Genomic DNA, 24,520 nt, shown 5'->3' on the forward strand with positions numbered 1-24,520 from the left:
TATATATATATATACATACATACATACATACATACATACACGTGTGTGTGTGTGTGTGTGTGTGTGTGTGTGTGTGTGTGTGTGTGTGTGTGTGCTTTTTTAGTTAATCCATTGATGTGCATTAGACTATTAATTGAGTAGTCACCTCTATTATTTTAGGCTATGTTTTAGTCATCAGAAAATAATTATGAGAGGTTAAGCTATTGCACATTTCTAACATGTAAATTATTGATGCCAATACTTCCCTTTCCCTAAGCTGTTTAGCTGTAGTACAATATCCATAGGCTTAATCATGAAACATACTGTGGTCCCACTTTTAACTCTCTCTTTATCTTACCCTCATTGTAGATGCATTCACGGAAGAAGACAACATTTAGAAGTGCAGTGTGGGAGTACTACACTCAACCAACACCAGGGCAGGCAGTGTGCAATACATGTAAAAATGTTGTCAGTATGGGTGGTACAGTGGCAAAAAGTGCCAATACTTCAAACCTTTGGTCCCATCTTAGGATTCATCACAATGACTTGTATAAATCTGCCCAATCAAACAAACCTGAATCTGAGCAGGGAGCAACATCCACATGTCAGCCTACAATACATGACATTTTTCAGAAACAAAAAAAATGGACAAATCTGGATGACAGATCAAAACAAATGGACAAACTGATCACAGAAATGATCATTTCTGACAACCAACCATTCACAATGGTCTCTGACATTGGCTTTAAGCGACTCATGGATGTGGCAGAACCACGATATGCACTAAAAAGTGACAAGTATTACCGCACTGAGAAGCTGCCAGAAATCTATGAAAAGGTTGTAAGCAAGATTAAAGCCCTAATCCAGCCAGAGAAGGCTGGATTCTCACTCTCTTTTACAACAGATTGCTGGTCAGGATCAACAGAGTCAATGATGAGCCTCACATGTCATTTCATTGACAATGAATGGAACAGAAGGCAGGTTGTTTTAAATACGAGAGTAATGTACGGATCTCATTCTGGGGAATACATCAGAGACACATTCCTGCACATGCTGGAGGAATGGGAAATTACCAAAGACCGTGTAGCTCTGGTCCTGCGTGACAATGGCGCAAACATGGTGAAGGGTTTGAGGCTTGCCGATATTCCGGACCTTAGCTGCACAGCACATACGTTGCAGCTGGTTGTGAACGATGGTTTGGCTAGCCAAAGAGCTGTGATAGATGTGATTGCCATGCTAAAGAAATGTGTCACTCACTTCCAACATTCCATCTTGGCCAAGCAGCGTCTGAGAAACATCCAGAGGGACCTTGGCCTACCAGAACACAACTTAATCCAGGCAGTCCCAACAAGGTGGAATTCAACACTCCACATGCTGCAAAGGGCATTTGAACAAAAGCGTGCTCTTAATGTCTACTCTGGGGAACATGGTGGTTTTACATGTCCAACTGCCTACCAGTGGGACATTGTGTCCAATTTGATTGAAACACTCATCCCAATTGAGGAAGTGACACTAGAAGTGAGCTACAATAACTCATCTGCATCCAGCATCATTCCCTGTGTGACAGTGCTCAAAATGCTACTTGAAGATAAAGGGCCATCAACACAGGGCATCAGAACGCTCAGGGAGGTAATGAGGGAGAGCCTAATCAAGCGATTCGCCAAACTTGAAGACTCAAAAAATGTGGTTCTAGCATGTCTTTTGGATCCACGTTTCAAGAGTCATGCGTTCTCCTCTGCCTCTACACTAAACAAGGCCAAAGAATGGCTTAAAGAAGATGTAGAGGATGCTCTTCAAGAGCAGGTTGAAACAGAGAGAGCCAATCAAGAGCAGCAGGCAGATGGAGAAGAGCCCGCAGCAGAAGACCAAGCCTCTAAAAGGCAAAGGAGAGAAGAGACACCTTGCCATAGCCAAATAGACAAGATTTTCAGTTCTCTTCTTGGTCCCCATACTGGTGATCTGTCAGACAAGGACAGCATTGAAGAAGAGTTGCATCAGTACCTCAAAGAGCCAGTGATTGACCGGCTTAAGGGGGATCCACTCCAGTGGTGGAGACAGAATGAAGGGCGCTTCAAGCTACTTGTCAAAGAAGCAAGACAATTTCTTTGCTCACCACCCTCATCAGTCCCTAGTGAGCGTGTATTCAGTGAAGTGTCTGCAATTTATGACAAAAGAAGAAGCAGGCTCACTGGAGAGCATGCGGAGCAGCTCTGCTTCCTGCACCACAACCTGGTGCTGCTGAATTGGGAGTACTAATTGTTACCCATTTTAATTTACTTCATAAAACTTCAGAGAGATTGCATTTATTTTCCATTATTTGTTCATTTGTTGCTGTTTAAATTTGCTTTAAGTTTTACTTTGTTTATAGAATGCTGCTGATGGATGCAAGTTTTACTTTGTTTATAGAATGCTGCTGATGGATGCTCCCAGCACTTTTTATGTTTGTTGTTATTATTAATATTAATGTTGTTATTATGAACAGTTCTCAGAATTAAAGATATGTTAAAATAATTTAAAGAGAGTCTTTGTCAGAGGCCTTTTTATTCTTAATTTTGACATTAATTTTCATTTTTACACTAGACACATATCGGTTCAAAATATCGGTTATCGGTCTCCTTGATCTGTAATAATCGGTATCGGCATCGGCCCTGAAAAATGCATATCGGTCGATCCCTACATTGAATACATTGTTTAAATTGTGCTTAAAAGTGAATTACGACCATTAAAGAGTATGTGTGTACAAAGAGAATCGTAATGCTGACAAAACTTTTTTTAAATAAAAGTATTTGATAACTTCTGGATTTGAAATAAAAATAGTGAGTATGTGTTTGTGGTTCAGCCGTGGATCAGTTACGCACTGCAAACGCAGCATATGTGAAAGCACTATAGCGAGTGCTGCTCCTGCACCGCATATGCACTGCACACGGAGTATGGGCCCTATCTTGCACCCAGCGCAATTGACTTTGTACACCGACGCATGTATCATTCCTATTTTGCACCCGCGCACAGCGGACTTTTCCCTCCACAGACGCACGTCGGTTAACTAAGAAATACACTTGCGCTCCCGGGGGCGGTTCAGCGCAAAGAGGCGGCGTGTTCCGGCGCAAACGTTCCCTCATGCTATTTTGCACGTCTAGAAAACAATTCCGCCACTAACTGAAAAAATCTAGTTTAAAGTCAGTGGCGCGTTGCCAGTGGTGGACAGTAACGAAGTAAATGTAATTCGTTACTGTACTTAAGTAGCTTTTTTGCGTATCTGTACTTTACTGAAGTATTTAAATTTGGGAAGACTTTTACTTTAACTCCACTACATTTCAAAGTCAAATATCTTACTTTTTACTCTACTACATTTTCAAAATCAGTCGTTCCTTTTTATTTATGAGTGGATAAAAACTTAACTGGTCAAACGAGCCACCTATCACAGTAGCCTACAACGTGTGCGCTTTGTTTTGAACTTGCCTTGGTGGTATCTACTAAGCGCGAACCAGAGCCGTTAAATATGAGAGTTGCGACCATAGACAGTATATAAGAGGTTGCGACACACACGGCTTGTTCGACTTGAACCGGCGCTGCACAGACCGATCAGTTTATGACATCAAAGTATAGAGCGAAATCGCGAGAGCGATTGAAAAGCATACAGAGCCGTCTACTCTCTAATCGCTCTTGCGGTATTTTAATGTCATTCACCGATTGGTCTGTGCAGTGTGCCGTTTCAAGTCGAACAAGCCAACTGTGATCTCGCCGCCGTGCGGTCACGTGATTCGTGTAGCTCTCAATAGTTCCAAACAATTTGTGTTGCTGATAATTTTAAGCGGGGCAGAGAGCAGCAGCTATTATTGCAGCAATTATCGGTAAATACTGACGCATAATGAACATTGCTTATTACCTTGACACTAAAATTACTTGCATATAATAGCATTTTTTTTTTCTGAGGAGTAGCAGAAACACTGCATTAATACGTTTTGGTGTTTAATTTTGTAGGGAAATTGGCTGCTCCCATAATGTAGCGTGTATATATATATATATATTCAATGGCATTGTGCAGGTTTATGTGAATGTATCATAACATTAGGATGTTTATAATTATGACCAAAGACGCTTGTGAAAAATATGTACAGTAAATACTGTAAATGTATTATACCTTATGGGATCAGTCCCCTTCCGTCCAAAATTAAACACACAAAAAATGTATTCAATTCAAATATATATATCATTTTATTAATAGATTGATGTGCCAAGAGTGACAGAGTCTTCACGTAGACTGAGTTAAGCAAGAGTCTTGTGACAAAAATTATAATAGGACATTATAGCAATAAAACAATCATAGTACTTGGATACTTAAGTACATTTGAAGGCAAATACTTTTGTACTTTTACTCAAGTGAATGTTTAAAGGCAGCACTTCTACTTTTACTTGAGTAATATTTCACCTTGAGTATCTTTACTTTAACTCAAGTACATGGTATGTGTACTTCGTCCACCACTGCGCGTTGCACATGTTATTCTTATGCTATTTTAAGGGCGCATGCTTGGCCATAATCAATGTAGCGTGTGCACAACGCACATACACTTTGATTCTCTCACACAGAAGCAGCCGTTTTCATTTTTGCAAATCATACATTACGATAGATAGATAGATAGATAGATAGATAGATAGATAGATAGATAGATAGATAGATAGATAGATAGATAGATAGATAATTATAAAAGCATACTTCTAGTTTACACATTTACCCAAATTATCATACGCCTGTTTAACCGAAGTTAATTTGGGTGTGTTTCTCCATCCCCAATGTCACTTCTCTGTGTTTTACGGCCCTGACGAGAACGTCGGTCTCCTCGGCTGTGAATCGCTGCTGGCGCGCGTCTGGCAAATCCACCGTTATAATAGGAATCCGCTATAGAATAAGCGCGTCTGCTCTTAAAGGGAATGTGAGATGACGCTCTGATTGGTTTATTTAACGTTACGCCCAAACCACACCTATGAGTAATGAAGCTACTGCAGACCAACACATTTTAGATTTGCGTTGAGCGCAAGAGTAATTTATCCCGCCGGTATAATAGCAACAGCGCCCAAGACCCGGCCACAAAGTTACTTGCGTTTCGCGCTTGATACTTGCGTTTCAGATCGTTAAAATCGGGCCCTATGTGTGAAACGGGCGTCAGACTTAACTTTGTTTGTTGTCGTTTACGCTAACTCACCGCAGCTGCATCTTCTAATAAATGCCGCGAGTGGGGCTTGAGGAAGTGACGTCGTCTGCGCAGTGCGCCCTGATGCAGCCCCTGAAGTGAGACACGGGAAACAGAAATACTGCAAAATAATAATAATAATAATAATAATGTGACTAAACAAGACGAAATAGCGTCATAACATTTCATCTCGTTTTGGTCAACGAAAATGAAGAGACATTTTAACATAGTTTTTATTTTGTAAACCACATTTAGTCTCGTTTTTATTCGTCAACAATATTGCATTATACATTTAATTATAGTTATTGTCACATGACCAGCATTTACGTTGCGTCTCGTTTTCGTCACGTGGTTCGTTGACGACAATATTTAGTTATAATTTTTGTTGACGAAAGAAATACTAGTAATCCGATATCGAATATATATATATCAAATATATATATTTGACTCAAAAGACAATGTGATTCATCATTCCTTCCAATTAACCACCTTATCTTTGTATAGTAAAATAGTATGTTCAACAACATGAATAACGACGTAGCTGACCAGAGTTCGTGAATCAAATGATTCAGTTTAAAGAGTTGTTCAGACTTCTCTCGATCAGTTGAAGTCTCTCCATTTCAGATGTAAAAATAAATAAATTTATTTCACAAATTAAAAGTCCTGTGAGTCCGAAAAACAAAATAAAATTGTAATTATCCTACCAGTTGATGGTTTCAAATTATGGTTCAAAGTGGAAACCGGTCCATGGGCACTGGTCAGCTAGCCATTTGTGCATATTTAATTGTATTCAATAGGCAGGCGATTCACCTCCACAGGATTATTTATGGCACAAAACAGGATACACTTGCCGATCACGTTCACATAGGAAAAAAAACAGAGAACAAGAAAACGCAGCCTTGGAAAACACAAGGCAAACGTACAATAATTCATTTCTGATTCAACATTTCAGTAACAAATCATATACATGCGCAGTTCAAATGACACATTAATCGAACTTTTCGACAGTTACTTAACACAGACACTCATTAATCACTCAATGGGTCTCATTCATGAAATCGTAAATATACCAGTAAATATGTGAGTGATTTGCGCGTAAAGGCGACATTCCCGAAAATTCTTCTCCTGATTCAGAAATACTTCGTAAACGTCAGATGTGATAGTGAAGTGTGTGTGTGTGTGTGTGTGTGTGTGTGTGTGTGTGTGTGTGTGTGTGTGTGTGTGTGTGTGTTAATGAATTCCAATCAGTTGTAAATGGGACGCGTGTGCACGCTCATTCTCTAAATTACCATAAATCCCGCCCATTAAAACCGACTGAAAACTATAGGCTATATGGGCATCATATTATGACACCAAACGAAGGATTTCAACTTGTCTTCTCAAAAACGAATGAAGAAGAGAAATTTCTCAGATGCAGAAATTGAAGTTTATTATCAGAAGTTCATTCAAAACGCCACATTTTGTTTTCAAGCGTACATAGTGGCGTATCAGGCCTAAAAAAAAGGAAGCTTGGCAGCATAGATGCAGTTAATGGAGTTTCATCTGTTAATCGAACAGTCCTAGAAGTGAAAAGAAAATGGTTTGACATGAAGCTTGACTGCATTATTTGTGACTTGCGGACTTGTAAAAGAATAAACAGCTTGAATAAAAAAATTAAATAAAAAAAACTTGCGGACTTTTGTTCCGTTTGCAGATGGCTCTCGTAATTACTGGCTGTCGTAATAAAAGTAAAAAGAAAAACCGTATGTAATTACTATATATAATATTTGGTAACACTTTACAATACGGGTGCACTAATAACCATTAATTCATGCTTAACTAATGCACAGATAATCATGTGTTAATGTATGACTCATGAAGAACTAAACCATTAATTAATGATTACTGCATCATGAAGATTCTAAATGATTAATATAAAGTAATATATGAATTGTTATTAATTAAATGTGTCATAATGTATTAATTCATTAATAACTTATTTTATTAACTAAAAGTCTAAATCAATGCGTTAATTACCACAATTGGTCAAGGCAATGTACTTCAACTTCCAGTTGTCTGCTTTAATTAATCATTAACTAATGATTTGCAAATGCATCATTATGTTATGACTTTACTTGTTGAGGCACATGACTATTAACTAATTGTTAAGTAATATGCCATTTTGGTTTTGACATCCACACTAAGCCATGGATTTCAATTTCCAACCATGTACAACCAAGATTTCACTGAGTCCGATGAACTTTGTTGTTCATGGCACAGGACTATGTCAGGTTAACATACACTGAGAACATGCGGTTGAGCCCTGCTAGTTCATAACACTGTGTCTAGACTGGACAAAGACAATAGAACGTCCATTATAGTCAGTGATACTACACTGGATGCGTCGCGACACTACACGACAAAACCCAGTCAGTAAACCGATGCCACACTCTATTACTGACGTACTCAGAGCTCTTGTGCTAGTTCTGTTACGAAGGACTAATGGACTTGCGATGGTCTGTCATGTCCAGGTGTAGACAGCTGGTCTCGTCCAGTGTAAACACAGTGTAACAGCTTCAGGAGTTCAGATTCTGGTGTGCTGATATTTGTGTGTAGCCCAACTTACCCATCCTTCAAACACGTTCACCGACATTACATTCACTGCATGTGCAAACTGTCAAAACCCATAAATGGCATATTACTTAACAATTAGTTAATAGTCATGTGCCTCAACAAGTAAAGTCATAACATAATGATGCATTTGCAAATCATTAGTTAATGATTAATTAAAGCAGACAACTGGAAGTTGAAGTACATTGCTTTGACCAACTGTGGTAATTAACGCATTCATTTACACTTTTAGTTAATAAAATAAGTTATTAATTAATTAATACATTGACACATTTAATTAATAACAATTCATATATTACTTAATCTATTAATCATTTAGAATCTTTATTAGTTGCTGATGCAGTAATCATTAATTAATGGTTTAGTTCTTCATGAGTCATACATTAACACATGATTATCTGTGCATTAGTTAAATATGAATTAATGCAGATTAGTGCACCCGTATTGTAAAGTGTTACCTAATATTTTTTCAAAATGCTGTGTAAATATGTACACGATTAAGGTGAATTAAAATGCAGCCTTATTAATGAGCAAAACGTTCGGATGTTAAGTGCACTATTTACGCGTGGCTGGAGCAGGTGTAGATTTCTTTCGTATCAACTAACGTTTGGAAAATACGAACATTTTAATGAATCCGAAAATTTACGTCAGAACCACTTTACACACGATTTACACAAAAATTCGTTCTGCTCGTGTTTCATGAATAAGACCCATTGTCTCAACTCATGACACAATGATCATTGTTATACGTGATAGCTTTAGCCTACGGCTAATTAGTTCGGCCTACACTCAGCTCATATCAAATCATTTCTGAAATTGACATATTTTTCATAAGATAACATATGATAAAAAAATGTCACTCACCAAAACGAGATTGCATCACATATTCAATAAAAAAAAGACTATTCAATAAAGATTACCGCTCTGGGATTCACTAAATCTTTACTCCGATTTCCACTTCACCTCTCTCTGACGACAACACTCCAGGCTGAAGCATCCAAAGTTTACAAGTGCACACAATCACAGTTCTCGATAGATTATGATTATCATTTAGTGCAAGGAGTTTCTGGAGAAATGCTCCGTGTCTCATTTGATCTGTTCTCATCTGATTCTCTGTTTATGCTGACAGCGGCAGCGCCTGCGCGACCTGTGGGCGGGCCTTATGAATATGCCGCTTCTGTTGGCTCTCAGGGGTGTCAGTCACAGCAGCACAATCAGTGATTGGATGAATCGTGTGTTATTGCCCAGTGGTGTAATCGAGTGCATCAAGTAAAGAAAAAAAAAAAGAACTGATTGAAAAATATAATTTGTCCAGAACAGATCGACACGACTCAATTTAAACTGTTATAGAAGAGCTAATATACTAAGAATGCACTGGTCTCTCAAGGATTGTCTCTCTGCTTTATTTTATAAGAAATATCTCTGTGTCTAAAGTTCCTAATGTCCTGTACTCTCAACTTTTGTATAATAGTACTAGTCATAATTTTTACACCAGGCATGAATAAAAGCAGTAAAATACCACTTATTGGCTTAATGACATGTTATATAATTTTTACCTTTTTGACTGTTATAGAGGCAAATTTTGTCTGATCTGTCTGAAATGTTTCATGCTTATTAAGAGTCATGAACATTATTATATGAAAATTATTTCATTTTGATCAAATTATTTCCTATGGAATTTTTCATAGGAAAAGACCATTCACAGCCAATACAGGCAATTTACCATAGGAAATATATGGTTTTAAAGTGTTTTAACAGTTATAGCGCCACCTTTGGTCCGATCTCCATACAAATTTCCAGGCTTCTTTAGCATGTTATGACAAATATGTGCATACATTTTTGTGAAGTTCTGTGTTTTCGTTTAGGTTTTATAGGCTTTTGAGTGCATTTTGCCACGCCCATTTTCTTTATGACCCAATATACCCATGAGAAAAATGCAAAAGTTCAACTTTTTTTTGATAATTATTGACCTAGAGAGTCCATAGAATTGTCCTAGACTGGTTTGGTTCTGATCGGGCGAAAAACCAGGGACTAGTTCGCAAAAGTAGGTTTTTAACATAATTACGAATATTTAATGAACGGTTTGATTGACAGCAATGGTTCTTGAGGCAAAGTTGTTCAACAAGAGGAGATCTATCAAATGGTATGCATTTTGTGACAATAAGTGTAACACCACGTGATTACAGAGCCATTAAACTCGTTAGCGCCAACTAGTGGCCGATTTCTTTCAAAATTCTTACAGACCTCTAGGGCCATGAGTCGAACATGCCTACCGAGTTTTGTTCCGATCAGCCTCCGTAAACCTTGTCTAATAGGTGCTCAAATTTCATTGGCCGATGGCGGCCATGTTTTTTGAGATACGCCAATGTCCTCATAGACATACATGGCACCTTGGACCAAGACACTGCATACCAATTTTCAAGTCAATCGGACTAACGGTCAGGTGGTTATGGGCCGTTTTATGTTTTTTTCATGTTATAGCGCCACCATGTGGCCATTCGCCGCGGTTTTTTTACTGTGACCTCAAATTGACCTCTTACACATTTGTACCGAGTTTGGTGAAGATACCTCATTTACTTCTGGAGTTATAGCCGTTTTAGTAAAATAGGCTCCTCCCACAACATACATTTGGGCGCCCCTTAGCGACCGTGAATGGAAATTTCAACTTTTTTTCGATAATTATTGATATTCAGACTCCAGAGAACATTTCTGCACTGGTTTGGTTCCAATCGGGCAAAAAACCAGGGACTAGTTCGCAAAAGTAGGTTTTTGACAAAATTCAAAATGGCGGAAAATCTATCATGGCGGAAATGAAATCGGAGATATACGTTTTGTTCGTCAGGCATCCAGCTTTCCAATGATATAAGACACTTGAGTCTACGACATACGGTCTAGGAGTTAGGAGCAGTTTCGCGCTTTTGGTCGCTATAGCGCCACCTATGGGCCATTCGAGGTCATAATTTGATAACCTCTCCTCGATTTTTGTACTACCATATGGCAAAGTTTCAAAGTTCCAGCTCTTACGGTTTGGGCTGCACGATGCGTTTTACGGCAGAAGAAAAATAATAATAAAAATCAGGACAATTACAATAGGGTTTCAGCACTTCGTGCTTGAACCCCTAATAATAAAAATCCTTACAATTACAATAGGTGTTCAGCACTTCGTGCTTGAACCCCTAATAATAATAAGAACCGGAACAAATACAATAGGTGCCTCCGCACCTTCGGTGCTTGGCCCCTAATAATAAGAACCGGAACAAAAACAATAGGTGCCTCCGCACCTTCGGTGCTTGGCCCCTAATAAGAACGGGAACAGATACAATAGGTGCCTCCGCACCTTCGGTGCTTGGCCCCTAAATATAGCTGCAAGCAGCCATTACCGGGGCCAAGCAGAATAAGACGACAAGACATGGCTGAAAGTGTCAGATCAACTGCAACAATGAGCAATTAAAGACATTTAAAGAGGATTTTAGGCGAAATGGCTGAAAAATCATAGAAAGAGTAATTAAAAATATGATTTAATTGATTGTCACTTTTGACCATTAGGTGGCGCTGTCTCAAAATATTTTGGGTACCTTCAGGGGATGGTGCTGATGGCACATTCTGAGTTTCGTAATATTACACCAATGCATTTGTTCAGTATAGCATTTTATTTCACAAAACTGTATTGAAGTCAATGGGAATTTCATGTTTTGTTCTGTTATAGCGCCACCAAGAGGCTCAGTCCCACAATTTTTTGTACGTGTCCTCAGAGTGAGCCCATACATATGTGTGTCAATTTTGGTGAAAATATCTCAATTCGCTTCGGAGTTATAGACATTTATATGAAAAAACACGAAAAAAATGACTGACACATGACTTTGATTGGAAATTAGTACCCCTAAACATCAATATTTTCGCATTTGGGCATTGGCATATAGCTATCGACCTATGTTTCCAAACTTCTGACGGTGGTTTCGTCTCGATCGGACTAGCGGTTTCAAAGATATAGCCAAATGTTTTTTAAGCGCTAAATCACAACGCTACACAAACCGTAAGGCGAAACCTAGCATGTTTGGTATCGTAGGACTCGGCAATGATTCAGGAGTCTAAAAAGATGAGTTTCGTGAAAATAAGTTGACCACACCCAAAGTTATAAGCATTTGAAAAAAAAAATTCACCACTAGGTGGCGCTGTTTCGAAACTTCTCAGGCTCATTCAGGGCATTGTGCTGATGACCCATACCACGTTTCGTAACAATCCGTTCATGCAGTCATAAAATACAGAATTTTAGCACAAAATTCAAAATGGCCGACAGCCAAAATGACCGATATGGTCAAATTGGACATCAGTCGACTCGGCATGTTGCCCTGAATCTAACGAGACCAATTTTATGATTTTTGGACAAACTGTTCAGAAGTTATAAGCAAAAATAGCCATTTTTCATATCTCCGGACCAGTAGGTGGCGCTGCGCCGAAACACAGCATGTAGCCTCAGGTCATGCTTGTGAGTACAAGTACCAAGTTTGGTCTGAATACGATAAACCGTTGCGGAGATACGGCCTTACGACCGTTTTTGCTAGCGCTACGTAAAATGTATTCGTGCGTTTATCGAAAACGGTTTGACGAATCAATTTGAATTCCATAACTTTTTGTCAGCACTACCTGAAGATGATCTGGTTCAATTTTCGTGCAAATCGGACAAACCGTCTAGGACGAGTTCGAAAAAGTAGGTTTTTAGAAAAATTCAAAATGGCGGCCATATTTTAATGACGTAAAATTACGTCATAGGGTGCAATCGAATTGCCATGAGCTCAGAAATCAGAGGAAACAAGAATTTAGCTGATTGGCCTTACGGTTCAAAAGTTATTAGCAAAATAAAAGTGAAATTTTGGACAGGTGGTGGCGCTAGAGGGAATGACTTAGAAACACCAAAATTGGTGTATTTAATGTTGGGACTGTCCTCTATCAGAATGTCAAACCAAAACAACTTTCCCGCGCTCGGTTCTATGGGCTGCCATAGACTCCCATGGCGGAAGAAGAATAATAATAATAATTAAAGCTGCAAGCAGCATTTAGCGGGGCCAAGCACAATCAGATGACAAGACATGCCAACATTGCTGAAAGTGTCAGACCAACTGCAACAATGAGCAATTAAAGACATTAAAGAGGATTTTAGGCAAAATGCCTGAAAATTCATAGAAACAGTAAATAAAAATATGATGTAATGCATTATCACTTTCGACCAATAGGTGGCGCAGTTACAAAACTGATGTGATGTGGTCAGAGTGATGTGACAATGACACATACAAAGTTTGGTGTCTATGTCACCAAACATATGTGGTTGTGGCGCAATGGATAAGACACATGCCTTTGGTGTGAGAGACCCGGGTTCGAATCCACTGTGAGACACCAATGTGTCCCTGAGCAAGACACTTAACCCCTAGTTGCTCCAGAGGCGTGCGACCTCTGACATATATAGCAATTGTAAGTCGCTTCGGATATAAGCGTCAGCTAAATGAATAAATGTAAATGTAAATGTCAAGGCATTGCAGAGATAAAGCCTGAATAGTGCTTTTAACATCATGCCTCAAATTTGCTGCTGCGCTATACGAAAACGGTTTCGTCAATCGAGACGAAATCGATAACTTTTAGTCGGCACGGTCTGGAGATGATACGATTCGATTTTGGTGAAAATCGGACAAACGGTGTAGGAGGAGTTCGAAAATGTATGTTTTGAATGAAAATCAAGATGGCGGATAGGAAGTTAGGCCAAATAAGGAAAACTTGGTTTCTATGTTCTCGGCTTGAGCCAAGGAATCTATTAATACCAGTGGCATTTCAATAGGCAGATTTATTCAAAAGTTATTAGCATTTTTAGAAGTTTTGTTATAACTTTTGACCACTAGGTGGCGCTGTCTTGAAATATGTTGGGTACTTTCAGGAAATGGTGCTGAAGGCACTTTCTGAGTTTCATTAAATAACACCAATGCATTTGTTTAGTATAGCATTTTATTTCACAAAACTGTATTGAAGTCAATGGGAATTTCATGTTTTGTTCTATTATAGCGCCACCAAGAGGCTCAGTCACACCATTTTTTTTATGTGTCCTCAGAGTGAGCCCATACATATGTGTGTCAATTTTGGTGAAAATATCTCAATTCGCTTCGGAGTTATAGACATTTGTATGAAAAAACACGTAAAAAATGACTGACACATGACTTTGATTGGATTTTACTACCCCTTACTATCAATATTTTCGCATTTGGGCATTGGCGTTTAGCTATCGACCTATGTTTCCAAACTTCTGACGGTGGTTTCGTCTCGATCAGACTAGCGGTTTCGAAGATATAGCCAAATGTTTTTTAAGCGCTAAATCACAACGCTACACAAACCGTAAGGCGAAACCTAGCATGTTTGGTATCGTAGGACTCGGCAAGGATTCAGGAGTCTAATTAGATGAGTTTCGTGAAAATATGTCGACCACACCCAAAGTTATAAGCATTTGAATAAAAAGATTAACCACTAGGTGGCGCTGTTTCGAATCTTCTCAGGCTCCTTCAGGACATCGTGCTGATGACCCATACCAAGTTTCGTAACAATCCGTTCATGCGTTCTTAAAATACAGCATTTTAGCACAAAATTCAAAATGGCCGACAGTCAAAATGGCCGATATGGTAAAATTGGATATCAGTCGACTCAGCATGTCGCCCTGAATCTAACGAGACCAATTTTATGATTTTTGGACAAACTGTTCAGAAGTTAAAAGCAAAAATAGCCATTTTTCATATCTCCGGACCAGTAGGTGGCGCTGCGCCGAAACGCAGCATGTAGCCTCAGGTCATGCTTGTGATGACATATACCAAGTTTGGTCTGAATACGATAAAGCTTTGCGAAGATACAGCCTTACGACTGTTTTCGCAAGCGCTACGTAAAATTTGTTCGAGCGTTTATCGAAAACGGTTTGACGAATCAACTAGATTCTAATAACTTTTTGTCAGCACTGCCTGAAGATGATCTGGTTCAATTTTCGTGCAAATCGGACAAACCGTCTAGGACGAGTTCGAAAAAGTAGGTTTTGAGAGTAATTCAAAATGGCGGCCATATTTTAATGACGGAAAATGACGTCATAGGATGCAATCGAATCGTCATGAGCTCAGGAATCAGAGGAAAAAAGAAGTTTGTTGATTGGCCTTACGGTTCAAAAGTTATTAGCAAAATAAAAGTGAAATTTTGGACAGGTGGTGGCGCTAGAGGGAATGACTTAGAAACACCAAAATTGGTGTATTTAATGTTGGGACTGTCCTCTATCAGAATGTCAAACCAAAACAACTTTCCCGCAATCGGTTCTATGGGCTGCCATAGACTCCAAGAGCGGAAGAAGAATAATAATAATAAGAACGCGAACGAAAACAATAGGTGCCCGCACCTTCGGTGCTTGGCCCCTAATAATAATTAAAGCTGCAAGCAGCATTTAGCGGGGCCAAGCACAATCAGATGACAAGACATGCCAACATTGCTGAAAGTGTCAGACCAACTGCAACAATGAGCAATTAAAGACATTAAAGAGGATTTTAGGCAAAATGCCTGAAAATTCATAGAAAGAGTAAATAAAAATATGATGTAATGCATTATCACTTTCTACCAATAGGTGGCGCAGTTACAAAACTGATGTGATGTGGTCAGAGTGAAGTGACAATGACACATACAAAGTTTGGTGTCAATATGTCAAGGCATTGCAGAGATAAAGCCTGAATAGTGTTTATAGCATCATGCCTCAACTTTGCTGCTGCGCTATACGAAAATGGTTTCGTCAATCGAGACGAAATCGATAACTTTTAGTCGGCACGGTCTGGAGATGATACGATTCGATTTTGGTGAAAATCGGACAAACGGTGTAGGAGGAGTTCGAAAATGTATGTTTTGAATGAAAATCAAGATGGCGGACAGAAAATTAGGCCAAATAAGGAAAACTTGGTTTCTATGTTCTCGGCTTGACCCAAGGAATCTATTAATACCAGTGGCATTTCAATAGGCAGATATATTCAAAAGTTATTAGCATTTTTAGAAGTTTTGTTATAACTTTTGACCACTAGGTGGCGCTGTCTTGAAATATGTTGGGTACTTTCAGGAAATGGTGCTGAAGGCACTTTCTGAGTTTCATTAAATAACACCAATGCATTTGTTTAGTATAGCATTTTATTTCACAAAACTGTATTGAAGTCAATGGGAATTTCATGTTTTGTTCTATTATAGCGCCACCAAGAGGCTCAGTCACACCATTTTTTTTACATGTCCTCAGAGTGAGCCCATACATATGAGTGTCAATTTTGGTGAAAATATCTCAATTCGCTTCGGAGTTATAGACATTTGTATGAAAAAACACGTAAAAAATGACTGACACATGACTTTGATTGGATTTTACTACCCCTTACTATCAATATTTTCACATTTGGGCATTGGCGTATAGCTATCGACCTATGTTTCCAAACTTCTGACGGTGGTTTCGTCTCGATCAGACTAGCGGTTTCGAAGATATAGCCAAATGTTTTTTAAGCGCTAAATCACAACGCTACACAAACCGTAAGGTGAAACCTAGCATGTTTGGTATCGTAGGACTCGGCAAGGATTCAGCAGTCTAATTAGATGAGTTTCGTGAAAATATGTCGACCACACCCAAAGTTATAAGCATTTGAATAAAAAGATTAACCACTAGGTGGCGCTGTTTTGAAACTTCTCAGGCTCCTTCAGGACATCGTGCTGATGACCCATACCAAGTTTCGTAACAATCCGTTCATGCGTTCTTAAAATACAGCGTTTTAGCACAAAATTCAAAATGGCCGACAGTCAAAATGGCCGATATGGTAAAATTGGATATCAGTCGACTCGGCATTTTGCCCTGAATCTAACGAGACCAATTTTATGATTTTTGGACAAACTGTTCAGAAGTTATAAGCAAAAATAGCCATTTTTCATATCTCTGGACCAGTAGGTGGCGCTGGGTCGAAACGCTGCATGTAGCCTCAGGTCATGCTTGTGATGACATGTACCAAGCTTGGTCTGAATACGATAAAGCGTTGCGAAGATACAGCCTTACGACTGTTTTCGCAAGCGCTACGTAAAATTTGTTCGAGCGTTTATTGAAAACGGTTTGACAAATCAACTAGATTTTAATAACTTTTTGTCAGCACTGCCTGAAGATGATCTGGTTCAATTTTCGTGCAATTCGGACAAACTGTCTAGGACGAGTTCGAAAAAGTAGGTTTTGAGAATAATTCAAAATGGCGGCCATGTTTTTATGACGGAAAATGACGTCATAGGGTGCAATCGAATCGTCATGAGCTCAGGAATCAGAGGAAAAAAGAAGTTTGTTGATTGGCCTTACGGTTCAAAAGTTATTAGCAAAACAAAAGTGAAATTTTGGACAGGTGGTGGCGCTAGAGGGAATGACTTAGAAACACCAAAATTGGTGTATTTAATGTTGGGAAAGTCCTCTATCAGAATGTCAAACCAAAACAACTTTCCCGCAATCGGTTCTATGGGCTGCCATAGACTCCAAGAGCGGAAGAAGAATAATAATAATAATAATAATAATAATAATAAGAACGGGAACAGATACAATAGGTGCCCGCACCTTCGGTGCTTGGCCCCTAATAATAATAATTAAAGCTGCAAGCAGCATTTAGCGGGGCCAAGCACAATCAGATGACAAGACATGCCAACATTGCTGAAAGTGTCAGACCAACTGCAACAATGAGCAATTAAAGACATTAAAGAGGATTTTAGGCAAAATGCCTGAAAATTCATAGAAACAGTAAATAAAAATATGATGTAATGCATTATCACTTTCTACCAATAGGTGGCGCAGTTACAAAACTGATGTGATGTGGTCAGAGTGATGTGACAATGACACATACAAAGTTTGGTGTCAATATGTCAAGGCATTGCAGAGATAAAGCCTGAATAGTGCTTTTAGCATCATGCCTCAAATTTGCTGCTGCGCTATACGAAAACGGTTTCGTCAATCGAGACGAAATCGATAACTTTTAGTCGGCACGGTCTGGAGATGATACGATTCGATTTTGGTGAAAATCGGACAAACGGTGTAGGAGGAGTTCGAAAATTTATGTTTTGAATGAAAATCAAGATGGCGGACAGGAAGTTAGGCCAAATAAGGAAAACTTGGTTTCTATGTTCTCGGCTTGAGCCAAGGAATCTATTAATACCAGTGGCATTTCAATAGGCAGATTTATTCAAAAGTTATTAGCATTTTTAGAAGTTTTGTTATAACTTTTGACCACTAGGTGGCGCTGTCTTGAAATATGTTGGGTACTTTCAGGAAATGGTGCTGAAGGCACTTTCTGAGTTTCATTAAATAACACCAATGCATTTGTTTAGTATAGCATTTTATTTCACAAAACTGTATTGAAGTCAATGGGAATTTCATGTTTTGTTCTATTATAGCGCCACCAAGAGGCTCAGTCACACCATTTTTTTTATGTGTCCTCAGAGTGAGCCCATACATATGTGTGTTAATTTTGGTGAAAATATCTCAATTCGCTTCAGAGTTATAGACATTTGTATGAAAAAACACGTAAAAAATGACTGACACATGACTTTGATTGGATTTTACTACCCCTTACTATCAATATTTTCGCATTTGGGCATTGGCGTATAGCTATCGACCTATGTTTCCAAACTTCTGACGGTGGTTTCGTCTCGATCAGACTAGCGGTTTCGAAGATATAGCCAAATGTTTTTTAAGCGCTAAATCACAACGCTACACAAACCGTAAGGCGAAACCTAGCATGTTTGGTATCGTAGGACTCGGCAAGGATTCAGGAGTCTAATTAGATGAGTTTCGTGAAAATATGTCGACCACACCCAAAGTTATAAGCATTTGAATAAAAAGATTAACCACTAGGTGGCGCTGTTTCGAAACTTCTCAGGCTCCTTCAGGACATCGTGCTGATGACCCATACCAAGTTTCGTAACAATCCGTTCATGCGTTCTTAAAATACAGCATTTTAGCACAAAATTCAAAATGGCCGACAGTCAAAATGGCCGATATGGTAAAATTGGATATCAGTCGACTCAGCATGTCGCCCTGAATCTAACGAGACCAATTTTATGATTTTTGGACAAACTGTTCAGAAGTTATAAGCAAAAATAGCCATTTTTCATATCTCCGGACCAGTAGGTGGCGCTGCGCCGAAACGCAGCATGTAGCCTCAGGTCATGCTTGTGATGACATATACCAAGTTTGGTCTGAATACGATAAAGCTTTGCGAAGATACAGCCTTACGACTGTTTTCGCAAGCGCTACGTAAAATTTGTTCGAGCGTTTATCGAAAACGGTTTGACGAATCAACTAGATTCTAATAACTTTTGGTCAGCACTGCCTGAAGATGATCTGGTTCAATTTTCGTGCAAATCGGACAAACCGTCTAGGACGAGTTCGAAAAAGTAGGTTTTGAGAGTAATTCAAAATGGCGGCCATATTTTAATGACGGAAAATGACGTCATAGGATGCAATCGAATCGTCATGAGCTCAGGAATCAGAGGAAAAAAGAAGTTTGTTGATTGGCCTTACGGTTCAAAAGTTATTAGCAAAATAAAAGTGAAATTTTGGACAGGTGGTGGCGCTAGAGGGAATGACTTAGAAACACCAAAATTGGTGTATTTAATGTTGGGACTGTCCTCTATCAGAATGTCAAACCAAAACAACTTTCCCGCAATCGGTTCTATGGGCTGCCATAGACTCCAAGAGCGGAAGAAGAATAATAATAATAAGAACGCGAACGAAAACAATAGGTGCCCGCACCTTCGGTGCTTGGCCCCTAATAATAAGAACGGGAACAATTACAATAGGTGCCCGCACCTTCGGTGCTTGGCCCCTAATTAAAGCTGCAAGCAGCATTTAGCGGGGCCAAGCACAATCAGATGACAAGACATGCCAACATTGCTGAAAGTGTCAGACCAACTGCAACAATGAACAATTAAAGACATTAAAGAGGATTTTAGGCAAAATGCCTGAAAATTCATAGAAACAGTAAATAAAAATTTGATGTAATGCATTATCACTTTCTACCAATAAGTGGCGCAGTTACAAAACTGATGTGATGTGGTCAGAGTGATGTGTCAATGACACATACAAAGTTTGGTGTCAATATGTCAAGGCATTGCAGAGATAAAGCCTGAATAGTGCTTTTAGCATCATGCCTCAACTTTGCTGCTGCGCTATACGAAAACGGTTTCGTCAATCGAGACGAAATCGATAACTTTTAGTCGGCACGGTCTGGAGATGATACGATTCGATTTTGGTGAAAATCGGACAAACGGTGTAGGAGGAGTTCGAAAATGTATGTTTTGAATGAAAATCAAGATGGCGGACAGGAAGTTAGGCCAAATAAGGAAAACTTGGTTTCTATGTTCTCGGCTTGACCCAAGGAATTTATTAATACCAGTGGCATTTCAATGGGCAGATTTATTCAAAAGTTATTAGCATTTTTAGAAGTTTTGTTATAACTTTTGACCAAAAGGTGGCGCTGTCTTGAAATATGTTGGGTACTTTCAGGAAATGGTGCTGAAGGCACTTTCTGAGTTTCATTAAATAACACCAATGCATTTGTTTAGTATAGCATTTTATTTCACAAAACTGTATTGAAGTCAATGGGAATTTCATGTTTTGTTCTATTATAGCGCCACCAAGAGGCTCAGTCACACCATTTTTTTTACGTGTCCTCAGAGTGAGCCCATACATATCTGTGTCAATTTTGGTGAAAATATCTCAATTCGCTTCGGAGTTATAGACATTTATATGAAAAAACACGTAAAAAATGACTGACACATGACTTTGATTGAATTTTACTACCCCTTACTATCAATATTTTCGCATTTGGGCATTGGCATATAGCTATCGACCTATGTTTCCAAACTTCTGACGGTGGTTTCGTCTCGATCGGACAAATGGTTTCGAAGATATAGCCTAATGTTTTTTAAGCGCTAAATCACAACGCTACACAAACCGTAAGGCGAAACCTAGAATGTTTGGTATCGTTGGACTCGGCAACGATTCAGGAGTCTAATGAGATGAGTTTCGTGAAAATAAGTCGATCACTCCCAAAGTTATAAGCATTTGAAAAAAAAAATTCACCACTAGGTGGCGCTGTTTCGAAACTTCTCACACTCCTTCAGGACATAGTGTTGATGACCCATACCAAGTTTCGTAACAATCCGTTCATGCGTTGTTAAAATACAGCATTTTAGCACAAAATTCAAAATGGCCGACAGTCAAAATGGCCGATATGGCAAAATTGGATATCAGTCGACTCGGCATGTCGCCCTGAATCTATCAAGACCAATTTTATGATTTTTGGACAAACTGTTCAGAAGTTATAAGCAAAAATAGCCATTTTTCATATCTCCGGACCAGTAGGTGGCACTGCGCCGAAACGCAGCATGTAGCCTCAGGTCATGCTTGTGAGTACATGTACCAAGATTGGTCTGAATACGATAAACCGTTGCGGAGATACAGCCCTACGACTGTTTTTGCTATCGCTACGTAAAATGTATTCGTGCGTTTATCGAAAACGGTTTGACGAATCAACAAGATTTTAATAACTTTTTGTCACCCCTGCCTGAAGATGATCCGATTCAATTTTCGTGCAAATCGGACAAACCGTCTAGGACGAGTTCGAAAAAGTACCTTTTTAGGAAAATTCAAAATGGCGGCCATGTTTTTATGACGGAAAATGATGATATAGGGTGCAATCGAATCGTCATTAGCTCAGGAATCAGAGGAAAAAAGGAGTTTGTTGATTGGCCTTACGGTTCAAAAGTTATTAGCAAAATAAAAGTGAAATTTTGGACAGGTGGTGGCGCTAGAGGGAATGACTTAGAAACACCAAAATTGGTGTATTTAATGTTGGGACTGTCCTCTATCAGAATGTCAAACCAAAACAACTTTCCCGCAATCGGTTCTATGGGCTGCCATAGACTCCAAGAGCGGAAGAAGAATAATAATAATAATAATAATAATAATTAAAGCTGCAAGCAGCATTTAGCGGGGCCAAGCACAATCAGATGACAAGACATGCCAACATTGCTGAAAGTGTCAGACCAACTGCAACAATGAGCAATTAAAGACATTAAAGAGGATTTTAGGCAAAATGCCTGAAAATTCATAGAAAGAGTAAATAAAAATATGATGTAATGCATTATCACTTTCTACCAATAGGTGGCGCAGTTACAAAACTGATGTGATGTGGTCAGAGTGAAGTGACAATGACACATACAAAGTTTGGTGTCAATATGTCAAGGCATTGCAGAGATAAAGCCTGAATAATGTTTTTAGCATCATGCCTCAACTTTGCTGCTGCGCTATACGAAAACGGTTTCGTCAATCGAGACAAAATCGATAACTTTTAGTCGGCACGGTCTGGAGATGATACGATTCGATTTTGGTGAAAATCGGACAAACGGTGTAGGAGGAGTTCGAAAATGTATGTTTTGAATGAAAATCAAGATGGCGGACAGGAAGTTAGGCCAAATAAGGAAAACTTGGTTTCTATGTTCTCGGCTTGACCCAAGGAATCTATTAATACCAGTGGCATTTCAATAGGCAGATTTATTCAAAAGTTATTAGCATTTTTAGAAGTTTTGTTATAACTTTTGACCAAAAGGTGGCGCTGTCTTGAAATATGTTGGGTACTTTCAGGAAATGGTGCTGAAGGCACTTTCTGAGTTTCATTAAATAACACCAATGCATTTGTTTAGTATAGCATTTTATTTCACAAAACTGTATTGAAGTCAATGGGAATTTCATGTTTTGTTCTATTATAGCGCCACCAAGAGACTCAGTCACACCATTTTTTTTACGTGGCCTCAGAGTGAGCCCATACATATCTGTGTCAATTTTGGTGAAAATATCTCAATTCGCTTCGGAGTTATAGACATTTATATGAAAAAACACGTAAAAAATGACTGACACATGACTTTGATTGAATTTTACTACCCCTTACTATCAATATTTTCGCATTTGGGCATTGGCGTATAGCTATCGACCTATGTTTCCAAACTTCTGACGGTGGTTTCGTCTCGATCAGACTAGCGGTTTCGCAGATATAGCCAAATGTTTTTTAAGCGCTAAATCACAACGCTACACAAACCGTAAGGCGAAACCTAGCATGTTTGGTATCGTAGGACTCGGCAAGGATTCAGGAGTCTAATTAGATGAGTCTAGTGAAAATAAGTCGACCACACCCAAAGTTATAAGCATTTGAATAAAAAGATTAACCACTAGGTGGTGCTGTTTCGAAACTTCTCAGGCTCCTTCAAGACATCGTGCTGATGACCCATACCAAGTTTCGTAACAATCCGTTCATGCGTTCATAAAATACAGCATTTTAGCACAAAATTCAAAATGGCCGACAATCAAAATGGCCGATATGGTAAAATTGGATATCAGTCGACTCGGCATTTTGCCCTGAATCTAACGAGACCAATTTTATGATTTTTGGACAAACTGTTCAGAAGTTATAAGCAAAAATAGCCATTTTTCATATCTCCGGACCAGTAGGTGGCGCTGCGCCGAAACGCAGCATGTAGCCTCAGGTCATGCTTGTGATGACATATACCAAGTTTGGTCTGAATACGATAAAGCGTTGCGAAGATACAGCCTTACGACTGTTTTTGCAAGCGCTACGTAAAATTTGTTCGAGCGTTTATCGAAAACGGTTTGACGAATCAACTAGATTCTAATAACTTTTTGTCAGCACTGCCTGAAGATGATCTGGTTCAATTTTCGTGCAAATCGGACAAACCGTCTAGGACGAGTTCGAAAAAGTAGGTTTTGAGAATAATTCAAAATGGCGGCCATATTTTAATGACGGAAAATGACGTCATAGGATGCAATCGAATCGTCATGAGCTCAGGAATCAGAGGAAAAAAGAAGTTTGTTGATTGGCCTTACGGTTCAAAAGTTATTAGCAAAACAAAAGTGAAATTTTGGACAGGTGGTGGCGCTAGAGGGAATGACTTAGACACACCAAAATTGGTGTACTTAATGTTGGGACTGTCCTCTATCAGAATGTCAAACCAAAACAACTTTCCCGCAATCGGTTCTATGGGCTGCCATAGACTCCCATGGCGGAAGAAGAATAATAATAATAAGAACGCGAACAGATACAATAGGTGCCTCCGCACCTTCGGTGCTTGGCCCCTAATAATAATAATAAGAACGGGAACAGATACAATAGGTGCCTCCGCACCTTCGGTGCTTGGCCCCTAATAATTAAAGCTGCAAGCAGCATTTAGTGGGGCCAAGCACAATCAGATGACAAGACATGCCAACATTGCTGAAAGTGTCAGACCAACTGCAACAATGAGCAATTAAAGACATTAAAGAGGATTTTAGGCAAAATGCCTGAAAATTCATAGAAAGAGTAAATAAAAATATGATGTAATGCATTATCACTTTCTACCAATAGGTGGCGCAGTTACAAAACTGATGTGATGTGGTCAGAGTGAAGTGACAATGACACATACAAAGTTTGGTGTCAATATGTCAAGGCATTGCAGAGATAAAGCCTGAATAGTGTTTATAGCATCATGCCTCAACTTTGCTGCTGCGCTATACGAAAACGGTTTCGTCAATCGAGACGAAATCGATAAGTTTTAGTCGGCACGGTCTGGAGATGATACGATTCGATTTTGGTGAAAATCGGACAAACGGTGTAGGAAGAGTTCGAAAATGTATGTTT

The 24,520-nt window shown here is 39.1% G+C and overlaps 2 protein-coding genes across 2 annotated transcripts in view; one reads left to right on the top strand and one right to left on the bottom strand.

Moving 5' to 3' along the window:
• LOC309508491 (uncharacterized protein) overlaps positions 1–24,520 on the bottom strand; it is a gene marked incomplete at both ends in the record, with an annotated part of 398,710 nt that overhangs the window by 156,656 nt on the left and 217,534 nt on the right. The window lies entirely within an intron of this gene.
• On the top strand, positions 706–2,235 carry LOC309508217 (zinc finger BED domain-containing protein 4-like; the record flags this gene model as incomplete). The annotated part of the gene is made up of 1 exon (XM_082182735.1): positions 706–2,235. The coding sequence occupies one exon, from the start codon at positions 706–708 to the stop codon at positions 2,233–2,235; it is 1,530 nt and encodes a 509-aa protein (XP_082038861.1).

Source organism: Leuciscus leuciscus, assembly GCF_965113295.1.
Source record: "Leuciscus leuciscus genome assembly, chromosome: 10".
In the NCBI taxonomy this organism is placed as follows: Eukaryota; Metazoa; Chordata; class Actinopteri; order Cypriniformes; family Leuciscidae; genus Leuciscus; species Leuciscus leuciscus.